The 23,194-nt window shown below is 44.8% G+C and overlaps 1 protein-coding gene across 1 annotated transcript; it reads right to left on the bottom strand.

Annotated features, from left to right (window-relative positions):
- Positions 1-1,032: 1,032 nt before the first annotated feature.
- ccnyl1 (cyclin Y-like 1) lies at positions 1,033-22,598 on the bottom strand. Its single transcript, XM_083776511.1, has 11 exons — positions 22,039-22,598; positions 19,282-19,356; positions 17,318-17,361; positions 12,909-13,009; positions 12,322-12,357; positions 11,625-11,676; positions 10,787-10,906; positions 6,793-6,888; positions 6,280-6,350; positions 5,070-5,232; positions 1,033-3,265 (listed from the first exon to the last, which is right to left on the bottom strand). The coding sequence occupies exons 1-11, from the start codon at positions 22,196-22,198 to the stop codon at positions 3,149-3,151; spliced, it is 1,035 nt and encodes a 344-aa protein (XP_083632637.1). The 5' UTR covers positions 22,199-22,598; the 3' UTR covers positions 1,033-3,148.
- Positions 22,599-23,194: the final 596 nt, after the last annotated feature.

Raw genomic sequence — 23,194 nt, 5'->3', positions numbered from 1 at the left:
GGCAATAAGATAATGTCTTGCAATAAGATGTCTTGCTGTGGGGCAGGGGGGACAGGGGGGCAATAAGAGAATGTCTTGCTGTGGGGCAGGGGGGCAATAAGAGAATGGCTTGCTGTGAGGCAGGGGGGGCAATAAGAGAATGTCTTGCTGTGGGGAAGGGGGGCAATAAGAGAATGAGAATGTCTTGCTGTGGGGCAGGGGAGCAGGGGCAATAGGAGAATGTCTTGCTGTGGGGCAGGGGAGCAGGGGCAATAGGAGGATGTCTTGCTGTGGGGCAGGGGGGGCAATAGGAGGATGTCTTGCTGTGGGGCAGGGGGGACAGGGGGGGCAATAAGAGAATGTCTTGCTGTGGGGCAGGGGGGGCAATAGGAGGATGACTTGCTGTGGGGCAGGGGGGCAATAGGAGAATGTCTTGCTGTGGGGCAGGGGGGGCAATAGGAGGATGACTTGCTGTGGGGCAGGGGGGGCAATAGGAGGATGACTTGCTGTGGGGCAGGGGGGCAATAGGAGGATGTCTTGCTGTGGGGCAGGGGGGGCAATAGGAGAATGTCTTGCTGTGGGGCAGGGGGGCAATAGGAGGATGACTTGCTGTGGGGCAGGGGGGCAATAGGAGGATGACTTGCTGTGGGGCAGGGGGGCAATAGGAGAATGTCTTGCTGTGGGGCAGGGGGGGCAATAGGAGGATGACTTGCTGTGGGGCAGGGGGGCAATAAGAGAATGTCTTGCTGTGGGGCAGGGGGGGCAATAGGAGGATGACTTGCTGTGGGGCAGGGGGGCAATAGGAGAATGTCTTGCTGTGGGGCAGGGGGGGCAATAGGAGGATGACTTGCTGTGGGGCAGGGGGGCAATAGGAGAATGTCTTGCTGTGGGGCAGGGGGGCAATAGGAGGATGACTTGCTGTGGGGCAGGGGGGCAATAGGAGAATGTCTTGCTGTGGGGCAGGGGGGCAATAGGAGGATGACTTGCTGTGGGGCAGGGGGGGCAATAGGAGGATGACTTGCTGTGGGGCAGGGGGGGCAATAGGAGGATGACTTGCTGTGGGGCAGGGGGGCAATAGGAGGATGTCTTGCTGTGGGGCAGGGGGGCAATAGGAGGATGACTTGCTGTGGGGCAGGGGGGGCAATAGGAGGATGACTTGCTCTTTGAGGTGTTGAAAGGGTGCAGTAAGTCATCCTTATCCGTTGTTTATTTTTACATATTATTTTTAAATAGCTCTATATTCTGATAGTAATCGCTGCAATTAAGTGTTCGTTCAGCGACAGACGTCTGTCTGTCTGTCTGTCCAGCTCTTTAACAATAATTAATCGTCTAGCCTGCCAGACAAGTAGCTACGTTATCCAGGGGTTTATATTCTTTAATCCATGTTTTGATCCGATCGTATCGTTAGCCACCGTTCGTTAGCACAACAGTCCAAATGGGACAGTGGCAGCGGCCATTTTGAAGATGCGAGCGCATCCACTTGCATTCAATGGTCCGCGTTCAAATGCATGTATCTCCAAATCGGCGCAATGAATGTCAACTGTCCACAGCAGGCGTTGTGATACTCGCGCTCAGGTCAAGACACTACACACAGCATTTTGTCATTGTAACATGCGGGTATGGATATTTGGCTCTTCAAAATAAGTGTTACGCGCGATAAAACCTTGGCAATGCGTGATTTAATGCTGGCGGCAAGACGGTTAAAGAGCTGCAGAGACCCATACCCTCATTCCTCTGTAGTGCTGCGTAGCGGTGGTTCCTAAAAGTTTTTTGCTCGCCACCCAAAAGAAAGATGTGACGTCTCCCTTCTGAAACATTTGTTTTCTAATTAATTTGAATTTCATATTATTTTTCTTTTAATGTATTTATTACATTATTTTGAAAAATATGATTTATTATTATTATTTATTTTCCTTACAAAATAATAGTCACAGGACTCGTCCTAAATGTTCCCCCTCATTTTAGCAGATCATATCGAACGTGAATAATTCTGGATCAAAATCAATCCGTCCAATTATATTATGTTTTAGACGGGCTATTGCGGTCCCGTCGCTAGAATGAATCATACCTCCCGTTGCCGTTGATCGCCTCGGGGGTGTTTTGGCTACATAGCTACTTCAGCTACATCCAAGATGGGGGTGCATGCTTTTGGTTAGACATACCATCGGTCCTATATCTCAAACCCTCACCCTAACCTCCCACGGGGCAGCACACCTAAACCTAACCTTAGCCCTCTCCCAACCCTTAACGCACCCCTCACCAACCTTAATCCGGTCGTCTTAACTCACCCCTCACCAACCTTAATCCGGTCGTCTTAACGCACCCCTCACCAACCTTAATCCGGTCGTCTTAACGCACCCCTCACCAACCTTAATCCGGTCGTCTTAACGCACCCCTCACCAACCTTTATCCGGTCGTCTTAACGCACCCCTCACCAACCTTAATCCGGTCGTTTTAACGAATCCCTCACCAACCTTAATCCGGTCGTTTTAACGCACCCCTCAACAACCTTAACCCGGTCGTTTTAACGAATCCCTAACCAACCTAAATCCGGTCGTTTTAACGAATCCCTCACCAACCTTAATCCGGTCGTTTTAACGAATCCCTCACCAACCTTAATCCGGTCGGACCAATGGTATGTCTAACCAAAGTATGCCTCCCCCAAGATGGCGCCTGGTGCATCTTGGTATGTTATAGGGCGGAGCGGTCTGTTATAGAGAAATAACACCAATCAGAATCAAGCATTCAAGCCTCTCTGTGTAACAAAGCAGTCTAATGATCAGGCCTACTATGTGAATATAGAGCGTAAACATTTTAACAGATTGATCATCACTTACACTACCTTTGAACTGGAGATTCTGGATTTTTATTTTATAAACTAAATAAGGGTGGGGTGGGGGAGGGGGGGGTTTGATAACCATAGAGCCCATTTATGGCAGCGGTATGATGAGGTCATAGGGCTCTCTTCTCGTCAGTGCTAAACCCCTTAGTTGAACACATTTTTTATGTTTTTCAAAAATAGTAAAAATAAAAAGGCAAAGAAGTTTTAGGGATAAGGCGTTTGACACTGATGAAAACAGAGACAATAGTCTCGTATAGACTATGGTGGGTGGGGGGTCTTCTGGCCTATGAGAGCACAGCGTTGGAGGGCGGGGCCAAGTCTCCTGGCCTATGAGAGCACAGCGTTGGTGTGGCGGATGCCGATCAGGTTGTCGGCGCTGAAGGATCGCCTCATGGACGCACGATTCAGGTCCTTGTATTTGTCCTCGCATAGTCTGGAGATGGCCTGGACGGGACGCACGCACAAGCGCACGCACACGCAGACACGCACGCACGTGGACACACACAGGCACAGACACGCACGCGGACACACGCACGCACGCGGACACACACAGGCACAGACACACACACAATGTTTGCAAATACATCAAAGATGCATATAATAATCCATTTCTAATGGATGAAGCCTTGGCCTGGAAGAGAGGACATCAGGTGGTTTGTGAGCGCGCTGGTTGTCCAGCGGCTCCAGTGTACTACAGTGTACTACTGTGTAGTAGAGCTCTTCACAGGTCCAAAAAAATTGTCCCGAAATCCCGATTACTGCTTCCGACCCGTTCCGAAAACATTTTCAAATAGTTAAACCAAACCCGAATGGATCTCCGTGACAATTTCGTCCAATTCTGACCCGTTCCGAGATTTCTTTCAAATGGCGTCCGCGGAGCCCCGACCGAGATCCGATTATTTCCGACATTCCGAGAGACCCGACCCAGCCAGGCAGACATAAATGTGGACTATATGAAATAATATAGCGGACGTATTGACCAATTACCATTTTATGATTAAAGCGCGAGAGAGAGAAAGAGAGAGAGAGAGAGATGAAGAGAGAGAGGGGGGGGGGGGGGGGGCATGGAGAGAGAGAGAGAGAAAGAGAGAGAGAGAGGTTTGCTGCAGGAGGGTGGGAGGACTAAAGAGAGACTTGTCTCTTCTCCTCATGACAGCGTGCGTGCATTTAAAATTAACCAAACGGATCATTAGTTTTTTTTACATACAATCAGAGTTTTAGCAGGTGCATGTGCAGGTCTTGGCTGAATGGAATATTAACAAGGCGCAACACTTATAAACAGCTCCTACTTTGCTCTCTTCTTTATCCACGTGTGGGGAATGAGATACACAGGAGAGTTGTCATGGTTTCTTTAAACCTTCTTATATTAATTTGAGCTTTGCTAGTTTGCCTTCACCTCGTAAATTATCACACGTTGAACTGAACTTTTTTTTCTCCTCCGCAGCGATGCGGAGCATGAGCGCACATGCAGCAGACAGAGAGAAAGAGTATACAGTCACACACTGATTGAATATTTTATTAACATTTGCAACAACAACAAAAAAGCACACAGCACACACACACACACACACACACACACACACAGTAGCCTACGGGTCTTCTCGGATCCACTCGGACATTACACATAATGACTGACAGACCCGAGTTCCGAGGGGGATACGTCCGATTCCGACCCTGCCCGAGTGATTACGATAAAACACGGCTACGACCCGAGCGGGTCTCGGGTATTTCCGGAGTCGGGGGACCCGGTGAAGAGCTCTAGTGTGTAGTGTATAGTGTAGTGTGTAGTGTGTTGTGTAGGGTAGTGTGTTGTACCTCTAGTTTGTGAGCACGCTGGTTGTCCAGTGGCTCCAGGGGGAAGTTGGGGTTGTTGTATAGTGTATAGTGTGTAGTGTGTAGTGTATAGTGTATAGTGTAAAGTGTGTAGTGTATAGTGTATAGTGTGTAGTGTGTAGTGTGTAGAGTGTAGTGTATAGTGTGTAGTGTAGTGTGCTGTACCTCTAGTTTGTGAGCACGCTGGTTGTCCAGCGGCTCCAGGGGGAAGTTGAGGTTGTTGTATAGTGTATAGTGTGTAGTCACAGTGTATAGTGTGTAGTGTAGTAGTGTGCTGTACCTCTAGTTTGAGAGCACGCTGGTTGTCCAGCGGCTCCAGGGGGAAGTTGAGGTTGTTGTATAGTGTATAGTGTATAGTGTGTAGTCACAGTGTATAGTGTGTTGTGTAGTGTAGTGTAGTGTGTTGTTGTTGTACCTCTAGTTTGTGTGCGCGCTGGTTGTCCAGCGGCTCCAGGGGGAAGTTGAGGCTGTTGTCGTCGGCCAGCTGTCGCAGGTCAAAGTAGTACTTGGCGTAAACGCTGGCCGGAACGTTGATGTTGAACTGGAGCAGCTCCAGGAAGTGGCGCTCCATCTCGTTCCTGCGTGACACACACACACACGCACACACACAGACACACACAGACACACACACACACACACACACACACACACACAATGTTTGTGTTAGTGACAAAACAAACATTAAACTCAGGGAAAGTGATTTTATTTTATTTTATGACCGGTGCAAGAATTATAAGGCGAAATGTAATAGCGCCACCATGAGGCCGACTGATGTAATAAATTATAACATCATACATTATTACTAATAATGTATTACCGGTACATAATTTTTAATGATTATTATGAATCTCCCCTCCAAGTGTTGTAACTGTAGCTCCAACGGTTTCTGAGAGAAAAAGACTTGGGGCTATAACTCTGTTCATTGTTAATGGCGTTTTTAATGTTTGTCTAGACAAGACAAACATTAAACCTCAAACCTTTTGTCCCCTCAAAAATAAAAAATAAATAAAGTTAAAATAGGGATGGACAGCAAGGAGATGAAACATCGGGGCTATGAGGCGGTCGCCATGGACACCGCATCCAGGTATTGTCTTGGTCAGAAGAGGCGGGGTGGGTGGGTGTGTGTGTGTGTGTGAGTGTGTGTGTGATGTCTGGTTTCCCAGGGTAACTAATGGAGTGGGCGAGAGACACTGCCCATTATGTTGGACCATGGAGAGCACTTGAGACCCACCCAGCCCCGAATGACCCCCACCCCCCCCCCCTTCTCTCAAACCACCCCCCCATCCATCCCCCTATCCACCCCCCCATCCATGGATGGCACCGAGTGGATGGCACCGAAAGCCGCGCTACGGGCTTGTCGTGAAAATGTGCCTGTAGTCCAGCTCTCTCCAGCAGCTCAGCTCACTGACAACTCACAATAGATTGCTTTTAGATTGGAACCCATACTGTACAAACACTTGTATTCCTGTGATGGCCGACGCGCATCACTCTTTCATCTCTCTGTCTCTCTGTCTCTCTGTCTCTCTCTCTCTCTCTCTATCTCTCTCTCTCTCTCCTGACACTCTTGTAGGAATTCAGCAATCCAGTCAAACACAGAGACTTAATAATTTTGCTCCTTTACTCACATGTCCTCCACGGGGATGTCCTTGAGGATCTGGCAGTAGTCCACGTTCCACACGGCCTGGTCGTCCCACACCTTGGAGGAGGATTATTATTATTATTATTATGCTCATTATCTTCATCCTCATAATTATTAGTATCATTATCATTAGTATTAATTACTAGGGATGCACCGAATATTCGTCTGCAGACAATATTCGGCAGAAAATGGCTAAAAATGCATTTTCTGCCTATTCGGTTTCGGCCCGAATAGGCAGAAAATATCAAACTGAATAGTGTATGCAATTAATGCATTCAAAAGAGCTGAATAAATGTTTTATGGACACATAATAGTGATTATTATTTAAGTTAAGTTTTGCCATAACCATTTATTTTGCCATAAATCAGGTAGCTTTAAAGTACGGCCATGACAGCAATGGTAGTTAAAAAGATATACCGTATAATATTAATCATATTCGGATATTCGGTATTCGGTTTTCGGCCAAGAATTTACCTTTCGTTGCATCCCTATTAATTACCTTGGAGGCCAGCAGGATGGCTCCCAGCACGATGCGCTTCCAGTTGCCAGGGCAGATGTCCAGCTCCGCGTAGGTCAGGAGACGCTCCAGATATACCTGTCACAATTAATACATCAATTATTACATCATAGTTAATAATAATTAGGCGATGATGTAATAATTGTGACAAGCCTACACAAATGGACCCTGCTTAGCATAAATCTAAATTAAAATAAAATACGGAAATGAAAAACAAAAAGATAAGGGCTTCTGTTCACGGCTTTCAGGAGTTTCAACAAATACACATTTTGTGTCAATCATGAAGAACTTTTTTTCCCCCACAGAAAATGACAAAAGTATGACTTAGTATCACTGGCTGTGTTTGTAGGGGTTTACTGCCCTCAGGTGGCCAGAAGGTGAATGACAACACCTGCATCAATGGCACTAACTCAGAGGTTAGTGGATTGCATCTCAACTTTAATTTGTTCAAGTCAATTACTATTGGTCCATTATAGAGGGTATGCGCGTGACATCATCATACCCGGAGGTTATGCAGGAATGCCTACTGAGTGGCAAAAAACTACTTTCTGGTCTTGACAGCCCATACATCCACGCAGAAAAGTCCTATCTGATTGACAGCCCATACATCCAAACAGAAAAGTCCTATCTGATTGACAGTCCATACATCCACACAGAGAAGTCCTATCTGATTGACAGCCCATAATACATCCACGCAGAAAAGTCCTATCTGATTGACAGCCCATACATCCAAACAGAAAAAGTCTTATTGACAGCCCATACATCCCGCCCGGGCGGGCTCACGCGCCGTTATATACATTTTCCGATGTGAATTTCACAGACTGGACTTGCTTCAGCAGCGCGGCAGCATGCTGCTGTCTGCTCCATAGTGACGTGACAATAACCCCCCCACGCACACACACACACACACACAAGCACACTAAAATCTGGTCAAAACTATAAAGACTTTAAAACAACGTGTTTTACATTCCATCTCTCTCGCTCCGCGCCTAAACTCTCGTCCTCTCTCTCTCCTAATTATTATGCAGCGCAGCTGTACACACACACACACACACACACACACAGTGCACACACACACACCGAGTAGGCTACGCACTGGCGTAGGATAAGGGGGTGCAGCCAGTGCAGTGCACTGGGGCCCAGCGCCCCCTAGGGGCCCATGAGGGGAAGGGGAAAAAAGAAAAGAAACAGCTGACGAGCCGCTGTTTTGTGAATGAAATAGCTGTGGGCTGTGGCCGGTCGGTAAGGGGTTAAACTTCTGTGTGATGTATCCTTCCAAGCCCACTATACCATGTAATATACATCCTGCGTCTACTACATCCTGTAGTTCACTTAAGAAGTACAAGTATTGTTACAAGCAGCTTTTATTTTGAAGAGGAAGAGGAAGTTGTTTCGGTTGTAGCCAGCTACCATGACAGTCTACTCGACTAGAAGTACCGGGTGGTAGTGGAATAATACAAAAAACATGCTTTTAGCCAAAACCGCATGCGTCTATGACTTAAACAATGTAGGCTAAACACTTTGGAATTACGTTAAACATGGTATATCCTCCGTGGCGGCGTCATTAGGTGAGTACTAGTTAATTAATTGTTAAGTTTCATAGTATCATTCATCATCAACAGGCTGTTGTCGATGCCCCCAAAATGAACAGGTTACAGCCTACAGGATTCTCATTCTGTTACTGTCACTGCCTGCAAGGATGACCGCCGTGCCATTTCTTATAAACTATCTAATTCATACGTGGGTCGTCGTGGGTACACGTGGAGTTGTTGTTATTGTTGTTCATGCGCCACAGTGCGCGGTGTGGAGAGGGCATCAGAGCGCAGCGCAACAGCCTTATGGTATTGTCTGAATGATGTCTGTACTATCTCTGCACTAGCTCTTTCTGTCCAGTCCTACGTGTATAGGCTGGCGATTGTGGCGACTTATATTGGTTAATAAAAAGAGAGCTGTAAAGGGGATATATTGTCTATGGTCAGTTCATGGTGTGTATCATTCTCGTTTTTAACCGGGCCGTGATAATGCGGCGCAATGACGGTAGGCAGTAGCCTAATACAATGTAACCAACCTGCGCAAGCATTAAAAAAAAACGTTACTTTAGAAAGTAACGATGCCCAACACTGCATATAATGAGCTGTGTTTTTATTTATTTATGTTTGATAGTTTGGAGACATCAGGCTGTGGTAGTTTTGTTTTTGTGCCCAAGTCAGGGCAGGTTGTTTATTGATGAATGTATGGACACTGAGCTTAAGGAAGCTGGTGCTGTCTGCATGTGGTGCTGAAAGGCTGGTTTAAATGAGTGATTGAAATATTTTGTTTGTTTGCAGAATTACAGTACATTTCAAGCACAAACTCAATACAAAGACTGTTAACTGTGAGTGGATGAGTTTACTCAATGCTGTACCATACATATGTTCTCATGCCAATAAAGCCCCTTTGAATTTAATTGAATAATTGAATTGTGTGGCCGGTCACCTCACCTGTAATGTTAGTCTATACCTATTGTGTGTGTGTGTGTGTGTGTGTGTGTGTGTGTGTGTGTGTGTGTGTGTGTGTGTGTGTGTGTGTGTGTGTGTGTGTGTGTGTGTGTGTGTGTGTGTGTGTGTGTGTGTGTGTGTGTGCATGGGCGCGCGCACAAACACTTGTTTATGGCGGTGGTGGGGGGCCTACAAAATATTCTCGCACCGGGGCCCACCATGACCTCCCTACGCCACTGAGGCTACGGCTCTCCTCTGACATCTCAGGAGCTCCGCAGTCCGCAATAAAAACAAATTAAATACTGCGGGAGCATTATTACCACACTTAACAAAGTTGGATTTGTACATTGCAGAAACTGCAGATACATAACGTAAGTGTTCTTATTATTGTCCGTCTACTCTGGGTTTTATAATGCAGCGTGAGTCCGCGATAGCCGATCTACAAGCTCACAACGCGTTGCGCTGTACGTGCAGCAGCTACTGTATAAAACTATAATTAAGTAGGCTACTTTTTAGTGTGATGTCTGTGTGTTATTGACTTGTTCCTTAATGTGGGTTTATCAGAGCGATATAGTGCAGCTGTGAGTGAGTAGCTGCTGCTGCTGCTGCGTCCGTGCACTAATAGAGCGACCGAAGCGGCGGCACGCATGCTTGAAATATTAAACAAAAATATGTCGGGCTTAGGGCCGGACGGGCCTTAACTCCACGGGCCCCGGGCCGGGCCAGGGCCTATATTTTAGGCCCGGGCAGGGCTCTAACAGGGACTACAAATTTCACGCCCCCAAATGAGACAGTGGCCCCACTTCTGATCCGTACAAATGACTTGTACTTGCTGTTATCAAAGCAAACCTGGGCTTCCATAACACCTCAACAGTGCCACAGGCTGATCACCTCCATGCCACACACCCCATTGATGAAATAATTTGTTCAAAAGTAATTAAGTTAAAAGTATTAACTGCATACATTAACTGGTTCCGCACCGGCCTCGAGAAAACTAGATTAATTCACCTTTGCAGTTTGCAATGGATTCCATGCCCGTCATCCCGAGATTAGTTTTATTCCCCATAATCCAGGGGAAAAAAATGTAATAACTACGGTCCAAATGCTAACGATCCGTGACTATACCTAAAAACAGCCAAAATACTTGCATGCACACTCGTGCACGCACTGTCTTTATGTGCATTATGGATCATAATATGCTCAAAATGCGATATTCGGGGCTTGATTAGAGCTTAGATGTGACAAAATCAGTTATTCCCCCATCGAATCACCTCCCAAGCTGACCTTTCAAATAGCTAGTGGATGTTCGTTAGTGTTTGAACCGGAACTGTCGGCCATTTTAGTAGTTTTTTCAAACACGTTTGGCACTGGCGCGCTAGCGGCCACTATAGCACTGGCACTGAAACAGTTTAATATACTTTTCAGCACACAACACACATACACACACACACACACACACACACACACACACACACAGTCACACACACACAGGAGCTCACCAGAGTGACGATGGCACACTCTGCAGTGAGCTGTGCAGCGCTGAACAGTGTCCTGACGAAACGGTAGATGAGCTTGTGTTCCGGATCTACACGCGAGTAGTCCTCTGGCACTGGGTCTCTCTACAGGATGCACACACGTCACGCGCGCACATACACACACACACACACACACACAGGCACACACACACACACACACACACACACACACACACACACACAGTTAGAGTTAAAAAGGTGTTGAAATGTTCTTTAAATATCATGTAACTACATGATAATGATAAAAGAGTGCTGTATGTGTTATATTTGAGGGTAAATCACATTTTCAAAATAAATTGGCAATATTACAACAGAGCGTCCCCAATATGTCAGTTATAAAAATTAAATACAAAAACCCCCCAATAATCAGTGTGTTTATCTTTGCGTTGTTGTTCCTTACTTTATCATTCAAAAATATATTATTGGGAAGTTTTCATAGTTTTTAGACTAAATCGAAAGTTGATTTAGTCGACTAAAATGCGTTTTGGCGGGCCTTGATGCCGTCGTAATGGCTGATTATACACTTGCTGGCAATAGCCGATCTACAAGCTCACAACGCGTCACGCTGCAACGCGTTGTGAGCTTGTAGATCGGCTATTTGCTCGGCTACATGCAACTGTAAAATGACTTATACTGGATCTCTGGTCCACTAGTCTAGTTTTAATTTGTTGACGTAATTGTCAGTATATTTAGTCTTAGTCATCGTAGCTTAGTTTTCATTTAGTTTTTGTCAGTGGAAAAAGGTAGTCGGCGAACATTTTTCGTCTTAGTTTTAGTCGACGAAATCAACAGAGCCACTCACACAGAGAGGATGTAACTTCTCGTCGAAGATGTCCAGAGATCTGTTCGAGTCCCTGCAGGAGAGGAGGAGACGAGGAGGCAGGAGAGGAGACGAGGAGGCAGGAGAGGAGACGAGGAGACAGGAGAGGAGACAACACAGCGGTCAACGTTGGACTTTTTGGGGTCCAACATTGAATCAGATTTAAATCAGATTTGCCTCTGCAGGGCTTGACACTAAGGGCTCCATTTTCGTCAACGCTAAACCCCTTATCTCTTAACGTCTTTGCCTTTTTTACTATTTAGATTTTTTATTTTTAATAGTTCAACTAGTCGATCTACATTGACACGTTGTGAGCTTGTAGACTGGCCATTTTAACTATTCAAAAATGTTTTGCAAAATAGTAAAAAAAGGCAAATAAGTTTAGGGATAAGGGGTTTAGCGACGAAAACGGAGCGCTTAGGTCTCAGAGGAACTTGCCGCCCGACGGGCGTACAGGTAATTTTCTACTTGCCCAAAGGTCACGCCCACTTGCCCGAAAAGTAAATCGTCAATTTAAGAAAAGATATACCCAATGGGTAAACCCTCCAATATATCAATACATACATTGTGATGCATAGGACAGTATACCAATACATTGTGATGCATATGACAGTATACCAATACATTTTGATGCATATGGCAGTAAAACAAGGATAAACTGTTTAAAACGAGAACCCACCTGTTCTTGATGTGGTAATATATTGCTAACGTCACACTGTGGGCAGAAGAAGAAGAGCAAACAGGTCAGTTTGGGTCATTTTCATGTGACTTCAAACCATTGGACACACACACACACACACACAATGTGCCCTCATTGGCTGATGAACAGTGATCTTAAAAAAAAAGAAAAAAATCACAGTGTAGGCCAGTGAGAGCGGAACAAATGTCGTTTTTTATTGATTCACAAGCTATTTTGCATAAAATAAAACCAAATTGGTTTCATTTTACGCTCTCAAAAAGAGTTAAATAATTGTTAAACATCTTCATCAGATTTACAAGAAGTGTACACAATTAGAGAATGTAGGGGAATTGTTATTTTGAAAAACCTTTGCCTGTTATCTCTCCTAATGATACCAACATAAATGTAGGATGGAATTGTGGACAAAATATTATCCAACGATAACAAAATATTATTCCGTTCCGTTCCGTATCATTTTATTGATAACGAGCACCTTGTCGATCAGGCTTATCAAGCCGGGTTCTTATTAAGCCCACTATCGAGCATTTTCTATTATTTTGTGAAAGTATTTTTCGCGCCACACCCACCACTTGATGGTGCTCTTGAGGTTGGGCTGGCTGATGGTGCTGTCGTCTATGAAGATGGTGGAGCAGGAGCTGTACTTCTTAGAGAGCGTACCAGGAGACACCTGCACAACAAAACAAACGCACCTTAGAGAGCGGACCGGGAGACACCTGCACACAAAACAAACACACCTTTCATTTACTGTGTTCATTTAACTCACTGCAGCTTGTCAGCAACGTGGCAGGACCCCCAGGGACCCCCAAGGACCCCCAAGGACCCCCATGGACCCCGTCCATATTACCAAAGCCTAAATATATGTTTTGAGGGGCGCTAGCCGCTCCAGCTTTTGGTGTGTCTCCACAAACTTTGTCCTACACAAACATTACATGTATTACTTGCGCAAGCAGAGCGCGCAAGTAAGGTGGTTCATCCAGCGCTTTGATGCGTATGCCCTATGCCGTGGTACATATACTGATTTGATGCGTATGCCCTATGCCGTGGTACATATACTGATTTGATGCGTATGCCCTATGCCGTGGTACATATACTGATTTGATGCGTATGCCCTATGCCGTGGTACATATACTGATTTGATGCGTATGCCCTATGCCGTGGTACATATACTGATTTGATGCGTATGCCCTATGCCGTGGTACATATACTGATTTGATGCGTATGCCCTATGCCGTGGTACATATACTGATTTGATGCGTATGCCCTATGCCGTGGTACATATACTGATTTGATGCGTGTGCCCTATGCCGTGGTACATATACTGATTTGATGCGTGTGCCCTATGCCGTGGTACATATACTGATTTGATGCGTATGCCCTATGCCGTGGTACATATACTGATTTCGAGAGTGACGTAATGAAGATATGCATCAATGCCGGGGTATAACGGGCTCTCGATGGTGACGTAATAAAGATATGTTTCAGTGTCGCGTGGATTAAAGGTAATGCCTCTATGTATACATGTATGCAATTTGAAAACCTACCTTTCTACATTACGTCACACTCAAAATCAGTATATATATATATTTCAAATTACATATACATACATATGTTACCTGTTAGCTAACCAATATTGAAACGTATCGTAATTACGTCACCATTGACGGCCAGTTATAACCCGACTTTGGTATTTTAATTCCAATGTTTTACAGAGAGGCGTACAGAAAACCTAAAAGAACTAGCCGGTCGCAAAATGCGCAATTGAATTGAATGCCAACTCACTGCCCATCTATTCCACTCCCAATAATTGAAGTGACATTTTCACGTATAGCCGCTGCCCAAGTCAGGGCGAGGGAACAAGTATATACTGGTGATTCTCGATTATGCCACCCTGTACCCCGAGGCCATCCGGGGTATAACTGGTATTCGATGGTGACGTAATGCATGTATACATAAAGACGTGCATGTATACATAAAGACCACCCGACACTGAAGCCTATCTTTATTACGTCACCATCGAAAGCCAGTTATATCCCAGCACTGATACATACAGTATCTTCATTACGTCACACACAAAATCAGTATATACTGTATACACCACGAGCATACGCATAAAAGACCCAGCCAACCACAGTATACTACCTTTCAACGTACATCTTACATATACATACATACGTTACCTGTTAGCTAACAAATATTGACACATATCGTAATTACGTCACCAGTTATAACCAAACTTTAGTATTTAATTTTAATGTTTTACAGAGAGGCTGAGATTCGAAAGTTCGTAGCAGTCGACAGTAGCCTACTTGCGTGCTCTGCTGCACTAGTAGGCCACAGCCTGTTCAAGCCGCTGCCACACCCACGGCCAGGCAAGCATTACAGGAGCATCGGGAGCAGTACTACCACCAGACTTCTGAACAGCTTCTACCTGTCAGCGATTAGACTGCTGAACAAGAGCTAAGTCTGACTTTTTATTTACATTCGTACATACTTTCAGTATGACCCTTTATTTATTATGCACTCACATTGGTCATATTATGCACTTCATGCTCGTCTCTTTTCTCTATTTTTCACTGCAATGATGAGCCTTTAGGCACAACCAAGTTTTCCACACACCTTACTTGTGATGTGACAATAAAGATTGATTCTGATTCTGATGGTGACGAAATTAAGATATGTTTCAATGTCGGGTTATATAACTGGCTGTCGATGGTGACTAGGGCTTGGTGCAATAAACGCAATATCGCCGGTATGTATCGGGTTCATTTAAATTAAAAAACGTTTCTTTTCTTTTTACTTTTTTTTTTGTCTGTGCTGTTCCGGTGACCTAAGTTCTAGGCCTACAAGTGCATATTGATATGTGGGTTGGCCAACAACATAAACGGGATCAGTGAGGCTCAGTCTAATCATGTCAGCAATAATGTTAACTCATGGCTTGGGGAGGCGCGCAGTTGCTGCGTGGTGGTGGAGCGGCTGGAAGTTGGCAGCGGTGGCCTAAGGGTTAGAGGAGCGCCCTTGTTGCCGAAAGGTTGCCGGTTCGATTCCCCGGATGGGCAGGAAAAATCTGGGTGGGGAAGTGATTGTCATCACTCACCCAACACCGCTGAAGTGCCCTTGTGCAAGGCACTGAACCCCCAACTGCTGCCCCAAGGAGCTGCTTAGTGGCCAACAGTATAAGACTGTGGTTGTACTGGTCAACTCCCAGGTTTTAATGTGTGCGTGTGCGTGTGTGTGTGTGTGTGTGTGTGTGTGTGTGTGTGTGTAGGGCGTTGTTGAGAATGAGCACTTGTGCTTAGCTACTACCCTGGGTAAATAAAGGATAAAACAAATCAATTCATCATATATCAAATTTGGCTCAGCAATCTATAGTCAGTTAACTTGGAATTTGTTTAATATAATAGATTAGTTTAATATAATATATTAAACAAATTATCTTAAACATATGTTTAAGTGGCGCAAATCTTTGAATATATATTCTTTCAGAGCGAATGTTTATAGCCCAGATCTTTGCTTCTGGGGGGGCTCCTGGAACAACATATTTTCAGATGGGGGTCCCTGGAACAACATATTTTCAGATGGAGGTCCCTGGAACAACATATTTTCAGATGGAGGTCCCTGGAACAACATATTTTCAGATGGGGGTCCCTGGAACAACATATTTTCAGATGGGGGTCCCTGGAACAACATATTTTCAGATGGGGGTCCCTGGAACAACATATTTTCAGATGGGGGTCCCTGGAACAACATATTTTCAGATGGGGGTCCCTGGAACAACATATTTTCAGATGGGGGTCCCTGGAACAACATATTTTCAGATGGGGGTGCCTGGAACAACATATTTTCAGATGGGGGTCCCTGGAACAACATATTTTCAGATGGGGGTCCCTGGAACAACATATTTTCAGATGGGGGTCCCTGGAACAACATATTTTCAGATGGGGGTCCCTGGAACAACATATTTTCAGATGGGGGTCCCTGGAACAACATATTTTCAGATGGGGGTCCCTGGAACAACATATTTTCAGATGGGGGTCCCTGGAACAACATATTTTCAGATGGGGGTCCCTGGAACAACATATTTTCAGATGGGGGTCCCTGGAACAACATATTTTCAGATGGGGGTGCCTGGAACAACATATTTTCAGATGGGGGTCCCTGGAACAACATATTTTCAGATGGGGGTCCCTGGAACAACATATTTTCAGATGGGGGTCCCTGGAACAACATATTTTCAGATGGGGGTCCCTGGAACAACATATTTTCAGATGGGGGTCCCTGGAACAACATATTTTCAGATGGGGGTCCCTGGAACAACATATTTTCAGATGGGGGTCCCTGGAACAACATATTTTCAGATGGGGGGTCCCTGGAACAACATCTTTTCAGATGTGTGACAATTCTGGGGCTCCTTGACATGACATATTGTGAGATTTCACTGACGTAGTAACATAACATAGGGATTTTTTTTTCAGAAAACATTTTGTAGAATCTGGCCTCAGGTCCAGTGTTGTTTTTGGCAGCAATTTTTATTTTATTTTAGTTTTAGTCATAGTCTCTTGAATAGTTTTCATTTAGTTTCAGTCACATTTTAGTCACCTGGAATGTTTTAGTGTTAGTCTGGTTTTAGTTGACTAAATGTCATAAGATTTTAGTCCACTAAATCTACAGTTGATTTAGTCGACAAAAAATTTATTTTGGCGGGCCTTGATGCCGTCGTAATGACTGATTTTACACTTGCTGAAAATAGCCGATCTACAAGCTCAGAGCTTGTAGATCTGCTATTTTCAACATGCAACCAAGTGTAAAATGACTTATACTGGATTTCTTGTCCATTAGTCCCTTCCTAACATTTTAGTCTAGCTTAGTTTTCATTTCGTTTCAGTCAGTGAAAAAAGGTAGTCGACGAACATTTTTAGTTTTAGTCGACAAAAACAACACTGCTCGGGTCAAGATGGGTTGACACCGGGACACTTACGTGGCTGACGTGGTTCAGGTGGTTGCTTTTCCTCTTGTCTCGTACTGGAAAGACAAAGACAAATATTTGGTTAGAATTCACCCCAAAGAAGCTGAGCAATGTCGCTGAACACGCTTAACCCTTCACCGTTTTATTAGTTTTATTTTTTGTTATAATAAACAAACTGTGCCGGCGATATCGTCATGGATTGTATGTGTGTTTTACGATAAGTCAGTCACTGATATTTGTTACGGTCTGTTTCTGGCGAGAATTTAATTTAACCCATTTTGGGTTAGGTAGATGTACGTCTGCTATTTTTGAAAAATCGTGAAAATGTGCATGCAAATCTTTGAATATATATACTTTCACAACGAACATTTTTAACTCAAATCTTTGCTTCTGTCGGGGTCCCTGGAACAACATATTTTCAGATGGGGGTCGGCGGGCAAATACATATAATTCTAGGGGTCCTTGACATGAAATATTGAGCACCACTGATATAGAAACATGAGGTTTTTCAGATTTTCTTTTTTTTTAATTTCGACATCAGGTCTAAATGGGTTAATCGATTTGGCGGCAGAAAAAAAGCTGTGAGGACTAGGTTAACATTGGGTTCGGGGGCGGGGGTCACCAGACACGACCAAAGCATTTCCGGGGGTCCCCAGACAAAAACGTTGAGAACCCCTGACCTATTGTGTGATATCTAGCTGTGTGACCGAGACAGGCCTGACCGAGTCTAGAGATATCTAGCTGTGTGACGAGACAGGCCTGATATCTAGCTGTGTGACCGAGACAGGCCTGACCGAGTCTAGAGATATCTAGCTGTGTGACGAGACAGGCCTGATATCTAGCTGTGTGACCGAGACAGGCCTGATATCTAGCTGTGTGACCAAGACAGTCCTGACCGAGCGTCCTCGTGTAGAAACAACTTCATAACAGTCAGATCATATATACTAGTATAGACCCGTGTTGATTTCGTTGACTAAAACTAAGACAAAAAATGTTCGTCGACTACCTTTTTCCACTGACGAAAACTAAATGGAAACTAAATGAAAACTGAGCTGTGATGACTAAAACTAAAGACTAAATATATTGACAATTTCGTCAACAAATAAAAACTAGACAAAAATGTTAGGAAGGGACTAGTGGAGAGTCATTTTACACTTGGTTGCATGCTGAAAATAGCAGATCTACAAGCTCACAGCGCGTCGTAGATCGGCTATTTTCAGCAAGTGTAAAAACAGTCATTACGACGGCATCAAGGCCCGCCAAAATACATTTTAGTCGACTAAAATCTTATGATATTTAGTCAACTAAAACTAAACTAAAACATTCTGGGTGTCTACAATGTGGCTAAAACTAAATGAAAACTATTCAAGAGACTATGACTAAAACTACAATCTAAATTTGCTGCTATACACTGGTATAGATAGACAGCCCGGGGTCGTCACAAACGTGTCACCAGTTGTAAACTTGTAGATCAGATCTATTTCTCCTATTTTAACTTTTGTTTTAATATATAAGATTGTTAAATAGGACAGTCATTTCTGTGTATGTTTCAGTTATCGGTCATATCTGCCCGATGCAATTTGTGATTATGAAGCTTAAAAGCCAAACAGAAATGTTCCGTTTGTCCAAGAGCGAAAGACACAGATTGAAAGGTGAAATCGCGATTATGTATGATACAATGAATCGTCAAACAAAGTACATTTTGTAACAGTGACAGCCCCGCCCGTGTTGTTGCGCCACGCTTCTGTAAAGCCACTTTGAGTAGCTTGAAAAGCACTATGTAAATGGTGTGTATTATTCTTATTTGTTGTGAGAGTAACATTTATCAATTGTGTTATCATGGTGAGTGTCAGACGAACGTCATAGGATCAAAGTCACTGCTGCCTTGTCCAGGGATGGTGTGGGTGTGTGCGTGTGTGCGTGTGCGCGCGTGCGTGCGTGTGTGCATGCGTGCCTCCGGCATGGGGACAACTCACCGTCCGTCTGTGACTTGCTGAGGAAGATGGTGTTAGCGCGGGCGTTTTCCGACGGGTTCGACTCGCACGCCAGTTCTGTGAACAACAAGCGTAAAATAACATTATTATACCATTCTCCCTTAGACCTGCTGAAAGTAAGATACCAGTCAGGCACAGTATTTACCTGAGCCAGTACATCATTTATATAGTTATAATAAACTAATTTCAGCAATTCTTGAGATTCCAGACAAGCATGCCTGCATTATTTCTGCCACAGCCATGCACAGACAGACGCCAGATCAGTCAGTATGTTTGGCTTATGTTAAATTATATGTGAGATACTTTAAGAGGTCAGCACAGCTGCCATGGATGTCTGCATGGTCCGAATAGCAGGGGGACATTCCTGGGGGGGGGGGGGCTTTCATAAGCAGACCTAACGAACTGGGCCAAAAATAGCACAGTGCTTTCCATAGCATGGCCCCCAAGTCAGGCTCTCCAACGCACTGTTGATGTCGTCTAGACTAAAACTACGACAGAACATGTTCGCAGAATCTACCTCTTTTTCCACTGACGAAAAACTAAGCTATGATGATTAAAACTGCGACTAAATATAGTGACAATATAGTGACAATTTCGCCAACAAATAAAACGTAGACTGAGTCTGTCTGTGTGTGCGTGCGTGTGCGTGCCGTGTGCGTGTGTGCGTGTGTGTGTGTGCGTGTGTGTGCGTGCGTGAGAGAGAGAGAGAGAGGGGGTAATTGACGGGATAGTAAACCAGTCGTAGTTTGTTTGTATGCAACCAACAGAAGTTCTGCGTGCATGCGTCCATGCGTGCGTGCTAAGTGAACAGAAGTGAAGCGCTGTGTTTACGACCGTCCTCATCAAACCCCGCTGCTCTGAAAACAGCCCAGGGGGTCCGCATCACAGGACCATGAAAACAACCATCACATTATCCTTCCACGCGCTATGTCAGGCCGGGGAAACTCCCCCCCTGTCAGGTGAAAAGAAGCAGCTTGCACTCCTCATGCATAGAAGGAAGCATGAGGTCAGTCCTCTGCCCTGCTGGTGACATATAATGAAAAGGGTATCTTTGGGTATCTTTGAAAGACAAAGAAGAGCACACTGTCTGTCAGACACTTTCCAAAAAACTATTGCTCTTTATTAGGTCGATCAAAGTGCCTATAAAACTGGGTGCGACTTGAAATTTTTACTCATTACATAATAAAGCCCTAAATGGGCTGGTCCCTACCTACATCCTCGAAATGCTGTCCCCACCTAAATCTGAACGCATCCTCCTCAGATCAACGGATAAGGCCCTCCTTGAGGTCCCAGAGGTGATCGGGTTTTTGCCGCCCGGGCACCTAGAATGGAATGCTCTACCGGTGCATGTGAGGCTAGCACCATGTATTCTGTGCCTGTGTCTAAGTCAGTTTTAAAAACTCACCTTTACACAGAATGTTTTTTACCCTTTCTATAGGAGATTGTACATATCCAACTGCTGCTAATTTGTCTTCTTTTCCTTTTGTTTCTCGATTTCAAACTGCTCTTGATTGTGTTTTGCTATATATTGGGTTTTTTTAACCTTGTACTGTACAGCACTTTGGAACCTTGTTTTGAAAGGTGTTATATAAATAAATATCATTATCATCATTATCATTAACAAGTGCTCAGGGCAGGAGTCATAAATATATCCCTACACGGAGTCACAGACAGGGCAGGGGTCATCATTATATCCCTACACGGAGTCACAGACATTATGTGTCCGTGGCAAAGACTTGGTCTTGTCTGTGGCAAGTTTGAGATTTTCTATTACTCCATTATAATGTTCTGATTTTGATCATAAGTCTAAGACCACATGTACTGAATGTCAAGTCTCCAGGTCTTCGTCAAAATATGTATGTATGTATGTATGTAAATCAGTGTATGTATGTACACTGATTTACTATTCATGGCACATTAGGAGTCCAACTAGTACTGGTGATTCTCACATGTTTTATTTGCCAAGGGCCGGAGGGCCCCCTTAACTCTGAGAGTGTAGCCTACAAATGGAACCAAATGGACCCTTATTTGTACACTATCAGAGGAGCTACAGTCTACAGACCTGTAATGGTCGTTCAGGGCCAATTCTGTGTTTTTTCCTGGTAATAGAATCGTCCAATCGTTTTGTAATATCCGTGGCAAAAGAAAACTAAATGACAAAAATGTCAACCACAGGGTGAATTGAATATGAAGGACCCCAATGGAAAGTTTTGGAAACAGGCCACAGTGCATTATTGGGTTTTAAAATCCTCTTAGGAGACATTGTATTATTTATTTATTTCCTGTGCTTTTGTCCCCTGCAAATTGTTAAAGTATTTAATCCATTTTCATATCAAGGCCCATTATTTATTTGTAATTGTATTCGCGGACCACCATTTGATGACATTTAGCCTTGCAGACCAAAAACTGAAAGAATACTTTGTTATCGTTGGCTAAGATTTTGTCCACGATTCAACGATGTTGGCAAACGTTGATCAAATTAACAATTATTCTACATTCTCCAATTGTGTAGACTTCTTGTAAATTAAGTAATGCAAATGTTTAACAATAACGCTCTCAATAATTAAAGATCTATATAAGGGGTTCATTTGGTTACCAACTCTCCATCATTTAGCTGGGGAACCCTGCACCTGGAACCCCCTCCTCTCAAGGACCACTGGTGGTGCCCGCCCGGACCACTTGAAAACCACTGATTTAGCTAGGTGGCGGTGCTCAGGTGAGGCCGTGCATGGTGCTTACCGTCGGGGAACTCCCTGTCGCTGATGTGCTGCAGGTAGGGCCCGGTGGTGTCCTCGCTGACGTCCGTGCTGACCTGGTACTCCTGGAGCCGCTCCGGAGGCTGCCTGGACGGCTTGGGACTGCCCTCCGGAGACACGCAGCAAGTCACCGTGTTCCCCATGATTTAGGGTATTCTAAACAACACTGGCTATTACTATCAGGGGGGTAATATTATTATTTAGTGCAAATAGTTAATATTATAGACACAACGACACGCCGTTATCTTTGCTGCTGCTGCTGCCTTCTCCTTCGTCTAGTTGTGCTTCTCCGCCCTCCAGCAGCGCCGGGGAGGAACCGCATTCCTGTCCATGTGTGAGTGGGCCCGGGCCGGGTTCCTACTCTCCTCTGTCCCCGTGTGGAGGAGCTCCACAGGCCGGGTTCCTACTCTCCTCTGTCCCCGTGTGGAGGAGCCCCACAGGCCGGGTTCCTACTCCTCTCCTCTGTCCCCGTGTGGAGGAGCCCCACAGGCCGGGTTCCTACTCTCCTCTGTCCCCGTGTGGAGTAGCTCCACAGGCCGGGTTCCTACTCTCCTCTCTCCCCCGTGTGGAGGAGCCCCACAGGCCGGCCTCCGCGGTCAGTCTGCCCGCCTCCCGAGTCCCGCGAGGACGGAGGAAGGGACAACCAATGTTCTGTTGCTTTGACGACGGGTCAAAAAACTGCTGGCAGCATTATTTATATTTATCCAACAGTAGTAGCTACTGTTTCTGTTCATTCATTCCTTTTACTCACATTGTTTTTAATGTTGTTTTAACACTTCTATCTATTGCTGCTGCTGGTATCCTAGTTGGAGCTTTAATATTCTTCTAAATAAAGTGTTTATACTGTTAGATATGTTACAGTATTGTTTTTGGACTGCCCCAACCCACCGACGCATCCTCGGCCGCACAACCCTCTGCCGCCCCAAGAAGACGCCGGCGCGTCGCCAACTCTAGCCCGAGGCTTCTCCCGCGGCCTCCATCCTTCAGAACACAACCGCTCCTCCTTAAGGTTTACTTTATACTGAATATAAATAATAATAATAATAACCAGCCGTTTGGTGACGATATAAAACTAATAAAATAAAAAAATAATAGAATGAACAGAACAGTCACGGGTCAAAGTCCGCAGGGCTTCTCCT

The sequence above is a fragment of the Protomyctophum parallelum genome (assembly GCF_964188405.1).
Source record: "Protomyctophum parallelum genome assembly, chromosome: 11".
NCBI lineage: Eukaryota > Metazoa > Chordata > Actinopteri > Myctophiformes > Myctophidae > Protomyctophum > Protomyctophum parallelum.
This window is presented reverse-complemented; position numbering and strand designations above follow the sequence as displayed.

Excerpts from the sequence above, each read along its gene's own strand:
- ccnyl1 (XM_083776511.1), bottom strand. The coding sequence starts at position 22,198 with ATGGGGAACACGGTGACTTGCTGCGTGTCTCCGGAGGGCAGTCCCAAG. Across the intron at positions 6,351-6,792 it reads CCATCCTGCTGGCCTCCAAG|GTGTGGGACGACCAGGCCGT; the intron begins GTAATTAATAGG and ends TCCTCCTCCAAG. Across the intron at positions 3,266-5,069 it reads AGCGCGCACACAAACTAGAG|GCCATCTCCAGACTATGCGA; the intron begins GTACAACAACAA and ends CGTCCCGTCCAG.